Source organism: Daktulosphaira vitifoliae, unplaced genomic scaffold (assembly GCF_025091365.1).
Source record: "Daktulosphaira vitifoliae isolate Bord-2020 unplaced genomic scaffold, ASM2509136v1 Scaffold_4, whole genome shotgun sequence".
NCBI lineage: Eukaryota > Metazoa > Arthropoda > Insecta > Hemiptera > Phylloxeridae > Daktulosphaira > Daktulosphaira vitifoliae.
In genome coordinates this window covers 8,874,434-8,880,993 of record NW_026099575.1, presented here as the reverse complement: position 1 = coordinate 8,880,993, position 6,560 = coordinate 8,874,434, and the positions used below count along the sequence as shown (strand labels likewise).

The following is a 6,560-nucleotide window of genomic DNA, read 5'->3' as shown; positions in this document are numbered from 1 at the left end:
TTTTATAGTAATTTAAAATATATGCCAATCAATATTTAGCCACCTCGTTGTTATTTATTTAATAAAAAACCACCTTAGTCACAACAATATCAATAAACAGTATTTGTTATACTTATAAATGTTTTAAATTACACTTCTAATTATAATTATTATTACTAGTATTACTATAGTATTAATTTTTATAAGAATTGAATACAATTGACTATAAACATTAATTGAATATAATACAAAAAAATTAATATAGAAAAATGGTTAAAGTCAAAAATTGCAAGTTTTCAGGATAACAAAAAAAAATTAAAAGCTTTAATTTAAATAAGCAATAAAGTATTAAACCAATACCATCAATATACAGTAAACTTTATTTAACAATTTATTGTATTAATCAACGCATTTATTTATTTAAATTATAAGTAAAAACTCAGTTAAAATTAATATAAAGAATTAATAACAAAAGAATTTATATAAATATTAATTTAATAACTAATTAATGTATAAATATAAGTTGTTCCAATACATGTACTTTAGGAAATCTTAGCTTCTCTTTGACACGACTTACGTCGCAAAAATGTGGTCGACACTGGTTTTGATGGTAGAGACCCGTGGGCCGTTTATTAAATGAGCGACAACAGATTATTTTAACAAAAATAAAACAAACCGAAAAGATAAACACAGTAATAATAATCTTCGCATAATATCGCGGCACTTTCGCTGGCGTCGACGACGCGATGTTCGGCGTAATCCTTGGACGGCAAAATGGTTAGCAGCGTTGTAGGCGACGGTGCGCGGGTGCGGTTCGGCTGTCGACGTTGTCGCTTTCACAGCGGGAGNGCGACGGCGCGCGAGTGCGGATCGAATCGTAGACGTTGTCACTTTGACAACGGGAAGAAGACTACGGTATCATTTGCGGCGGGTCGTCGTCGGCCGTGCGGCATTTGCTGGACTTTGCACCGTAGCGTATAACACGCGGTGTTGGTCAGTCAAATACTCATAGTAGGGCGACGGCTGATAAAGGTGGCACGAGTCGCGGGGCAATGTGTATAACGAAGCGACGCGGGCCGTGTCATCTTTGAAATCATAAAAAAAATATTTTTTTGATTTTTTCAAGTTTTCAATATGGTCTTCGACCATTTGAATTGTAGATCCAACAAAAATAACGGATTCTTGTGAATCTCGAATAGTGAATTTTATAGTTGTTTTCTGATTTGTTTTTGGGCCAATCTAAACAAGTTTATTAGTTGATACAAAATACCCATGCAGCACCCAAATAATAGCAGCATCTCTTCCGTCTAAAAAATAAATACAATGTAACGTAAATGTTGATAAAACTACACATCAAATTTTTCTTTTTACTCTTACTTTCAGATATTTGATTGTTCATTTTGATAGTTTCAATAAGTTTTCTTATATTTTTGTCTTTAACGTTAAAATTATAAGAAAAGAATAACAACAATTTACTAATATTTTTTTCCCAATTTTCTAGAAGGTCGCTTTTTTTTTCAAAAGCAGCCTCAAATCAATCTGAAAATTTAAAAATAATAAATTCTTGTTCACTTGATGAATAAAATGTTCAAACTTACTAAACGTTAACCATTTGCTGTTTTATATGCTGGCCATTTATCAAAGATGTCTTTTGTTGTGTATTTTTTTATAAAATCAAGGCGTGAATTAAAGCATGCCTGCCATGTTCGGTCAAATTCCTCATTGCTTAAATTGTCATATTTTAATATTTTTATATAGTTCTCTGAATTTATCTCTGGTTCTAAAAAGTATTATTTAAAAGTTTTACAACTTCAACTTTATCTATTCCAGAAATAAAGTATTATTTATATTAATATAAATATTACAATTGCAATATACCTGAGCATTTTGAATGTCTACTTAACTTTTCAGATTTGACAAGTGATTTCTTGTCTGTCGTTTTAAGAGGTCCAGATACAACTTTAAATGACGTTGCTAAATTGTAATACTTATTATAGATTTTATCCCGTTTAGAAGTTCTATAATACTCCTAAAAAATTAATTATATGTGAGTTAACAAACTTCATTACTGCCTAGAAATATTATTATATTAGTAAATATTAGTAAAACATAATGTTTTAAGATAATAATTATTATTATCTTAAAACAAAAAAACTAAAATTAACATAATAGATTTTTTTTTGAAAAATTTTGATTTGCATTTTCTTAAAACAATTATTATTAAAACAATGTTTAAACATGATTATTTTTATTTTATTTTTTGTTATTAAGTGATTATTAGTTGAATAAAAATTGTATATTACCAGTTTCTCAGATGGGAATCTTTCCAAAATTTGTTGTTCTAACTGATAGCTAATAGCTAGGGTCATTTTTACACATTTTTCTTCGAAGTATTGTGCTATCAAATTAATAAGAAGAGTTCTTTGTTCATCTTGGAAATTTGAAAACTTGGAGTAGTATTCAACTAATATCTTCTCTCTAGATGTTTCATTCAAAACATTGCTTAGCATGATTATATTTGAATTATCAGGACTGAGAGAAGATCTTTCATATGGAGTGAATCTTGATGGTGTTTTTGAAGTTGAGACTTGAGTTGATGTGAATAAGCATGGTGATGAGCAACTACTTGGAACTGCATCTAATGACATTCCAATCGATTCACGCCATTCTTCTAGCTTGCGCTCAAATAATATTTGTGTACTCAAATCAAAACAATCCCAGCTGAATCAGGACTAGGAATGTCATAATTTTGGACTAAACGCATTATTTCTTCATTTTCAGAGCATAAATTATGAGTAATTGGTTTTGTGCTCTACAAAATCTACAAAAATAATTACTGGCGAATGATTTGATGAAGTTCAGAAAAAAATTAAGCCCTAGATTATCACCCACGACTAAACCTAGGATAAAGTGTATTTTTAAAAATTCATTATTTCCATTATTATATTATTATATTTAGCCCAGTTATTTCTAAATCTTTTAATTCTTTGATAAAATATTCGGAACATTCGTCGTTACCAAATTATTTTACATCAAAGGATTTTTCGCTGCAGTGTAAAATACATTTTCCATTTTCGATTGTTCTAAAGGTAAACAAGGAAACGAGTAGTATAAATTGCAAATAGAATGTTTTAAAGAATTAGAACCAAGCGGATTGTTAATCTCAAAATCATCGAGGTACAGAATGTACGGTACTCAATTTTTTCCTGGGTATAATTTTTTTTCTTTCCATAGCTCACCTGTACAAAATTGGTAATTTTAATATTATTTTGTTCTGAAGTATTGATCTGTTCTAATATTGGTTCGATCAAATGATTTTTTTCTAAGAAATTCATAAATTAAAATTTTAATGGCATAACAATGCCTTTTGTTATCATTTGTTTATTTTCCAATTTTCCTGCTCGATGAGCAGGCAGTATTTGTTCATTTAATGTTACTTTTGTAAAATTATCTACATAACCTTCATTTTTTAAGAAATTATACATTTTATAATCCGAATTAAAAAGTTTAAAAGGATTACGCAAAATTTACACCATACTATAAAATTCATTAATTAAATTGAGATTTTCATTTTCAATGAATTTAATTTCAATTTTATGTTAACAAAATCTATTAACGTATCTAAAATAGGGTTTATTATTCAATCATTCAAGTGCTTTTGAATTTCTAGCACAACTTATCTCGAAAAATTATTATTATTACGTAAGAACAGAGAAATTCCAAAGCTAGGTCATTATTATTTTTTAAATGTTTAGCACAATCAAATTTTTTTGTTGTTATGCCCATTGCATTAGATTTTAAAGTGTGAGGTAAGTTTTCCGACTGTGTGTTACATTGAGAAATATCCGATACATTTGAAGAAGTTAAAGACGTTGAAGGGACGTTAAAATTAACAGGATAGCAATTGCTGTTTTGTGTTGGTTCTAAAACAATATTATTGCTACTAAGAGAACTATTTGGATTATTTTGATGATGTCTCATGACATGTCTCCTAAATCTTGTTAATAGAGTAAAACTTTTGCCAAAATCATTGCATCTAACGAATGAATAATTATTCAACTTGTGCGAATTTTTTAAATGAACTATTATATTTTCAATATGGTCAAAAGACGATTTACACATGAAACATATCATTTTAATGACAGTAGAGAATATTGACGAATGAATTCTTCGGAAGTTTAAAAAATAGTTGAATAAATATAACAAAAAATCAATTTAATTTAAATATTATTTAAAATATAATAACGTCACTTACCTTGTTTTTTAAGTAAGTTCGCCTAAAAATTTGAATTTGTTCTTTATTTTTTAACACCGCACAGTTGTGTATTCCAACAGGTAACAGGTCAAATGTAATGCTAGCTAATGTGTTGATACACTGTTAGTTTAGTTTTGTATAAATGACAAGCGTATTTTCCAAATGATATTTTGGACAAATGAACAATTGATATTGTTGTATCAATGAACTCTTTATTAATATAAAAAAAATATGTAATCGATACAATATTGATAAAAAGTCTTCTTAACTATTATAAAAAGGTTCGTAATATAAATTAACACAGTTGTAATATTAACGAACAATTGTTTTTAACATGAATGTTAATCATAAATGTTTTCTTTTTAATAAAAACCGTGTTCATAAAATCAATAAATACAGTTATTCATATAACGAACACAATAATTGATACAACGAAACTCTACGTAATATCAATAATTTTTGTTCATTAATCTTACGAATGACTGATTTGTAATATTAATGAACACAATTTTTAATATAACGAACTTTTTAAAAAAGTGTCGTTGTTATATTGATAAACGTGAGTTCGTAATATTAATAATCACCTGTTCGTAAAATCAATAAACTTGATCATTTTTGGTCAATAAACGCTGTTTATTAATATTATAAACGACTATTTTTTTCAGTGTAAATAATAGGTATTATTCCTGTTTTTATTTGAATTAGAGCAAGTCATTAGAGCGTTAACAATTTTCATGGAAAAATGCATACACATATATTTAGTGTGAATAGATTGTGTTTACATCTGTCCTTTATTTATAAAACATAGCCAGCGTTTGATACTGTAGAATAAAAATAGAAAAATTCTTATTGGTACACCAAATATTAATGTAACTGAATTTATCCGACTGCTACTTTATTTGTTAAATGCCCTATATTTTAAACAGCCACATCTCTTTTAGAATTTATTAAAATTGGTCTTTTTTTGAGAATTTTTTTTATGTAAAACACGTTAAAAAAATTGGTTTGCTAATTTACAAACTAAAGTTAATATCGATTTAAAGTTAAGGGATGAAGATAAAATCATCATATTTAAATCATTAAGTCAAATATCTCAACAAAGATTTATAACAAATAAAATAATTAATATATATGATAAAACTAATATTTTTTGGATGAAACTTGAATCCAACCCCAACAGACTAATTCAAATGCTGAGCGCAAACGCCTTGCCTGGCAATCCAGTAAGGCGTCTTAAGAGAGAATGGTGCAGAGACCTATTAACTTTATAAATTATTTAATCTTGTTAACGTTACGTAATTAAAACCCCTAATTATTGTACAAACTACTTTACCATTATATATTATTATTATTATTGTTAATATTATGTAATTAAATTAAATATAAATTTTCAATAGCAGGCGACTCCAATGGGAGCGACCTCACAGGCTACTGATGTTAAGTATTTTATATATGTATATTTTCTAAACTATTTACTTATTGTAAAATTTTTTTTTTGCAGATTGTAAATTTCATAAATAAAAGAAAAAAAAACTAATATTTTTAAAGATAATACGTGACTCATATTTAATCAATCACTTTATATATATATTTTAATTAAAAATAATAAACTATTTTTAAATAATTTATGCAAAAAAAATATGTTTTTTTAACATACAGTTGAGCAGCTCAGCTTGAGCATAATCTATAAAGTTAACTTACGTTTATATACATTTTATTACACATGATTAGTGTGTAATGAAATGTATATATATATCATTACCGAAAAATATCTTACACGAAAAATATTAAAGTATTTAGGAANGATGAAACTTGAATCCAACCCCAACAGACTAATTCAAATGCTGAGCGCAAACGCCTTGCCTGGCAATCCAGTAAGGCGTCTTAAGAGAGAATGGTGCAGAGACCTATTAACTTTATAAATTATTTAATCTTGTTAACGTTACGTAATTAAAACCCCTAATTATTGTACAAACTACTTTACCATTATATATTATTATTATTATTGTTAATATTATGTAATTAAATTAAATATAAATTTTCAATAGCAGGCGACTCCAATGGGAGCGACCTCACAGGCTACTGATGTTAAGTATTTTATATATGTATATTTTCTAAACTATTTACTTATTGTAAAATTTTTTTTTTGCAGATTGTAAATTTCATAAATAAAAGAAAAAAAAACTAATATTTTTAAAGATAATACGTGACTCATATTTAATCAATCACTTTATATATATATTTTAATTAAAAATAATAAACTATTTTTAAATAATTTATGCAAAAAAAATATGTTTTTTTAACATACAGTTGAGCAGCTCAGCTT

At 26.9% G+C, this 6,560-nt stretch overlaps 1 protein-coding gene across 1 annotated transcript; it reads right to left on the bottom strand.

Annotated features, from left to right (window-relative positions):
* Positions 1-830: 830 nt before the first annotated feature.
* LOC126904754 (uncharacterized) lies at positions 831-4,394 on the bottom strand. Its single transcript, XM_050683978.1, has 6 exons — positions 4,235-4,394; positions 2,283-2,800; positions 1,858-2,008; positions 1,578-1,759; positions 1,357-1,518; positions 831-1,286 (listed from the first exon to the last, which is right to left on the bottom strand). Exons 2-4 carry the CDS (start codon positions 2,625-2,627, stop codon positions 1,584-1,586), a joined length of 672 nt encoding a protein of 223 aa, XP_050539935.1. The 5' UTR covers positions 2,628-2,800; positions 4,235-4,394; the 3' UTR covers positions 831-1,286; positions 1,357-1,518; positions 1,578-1,583.
* Between the last annotated feature and the right edge of the window lie 2,166 nt (positions 4,395-6,560).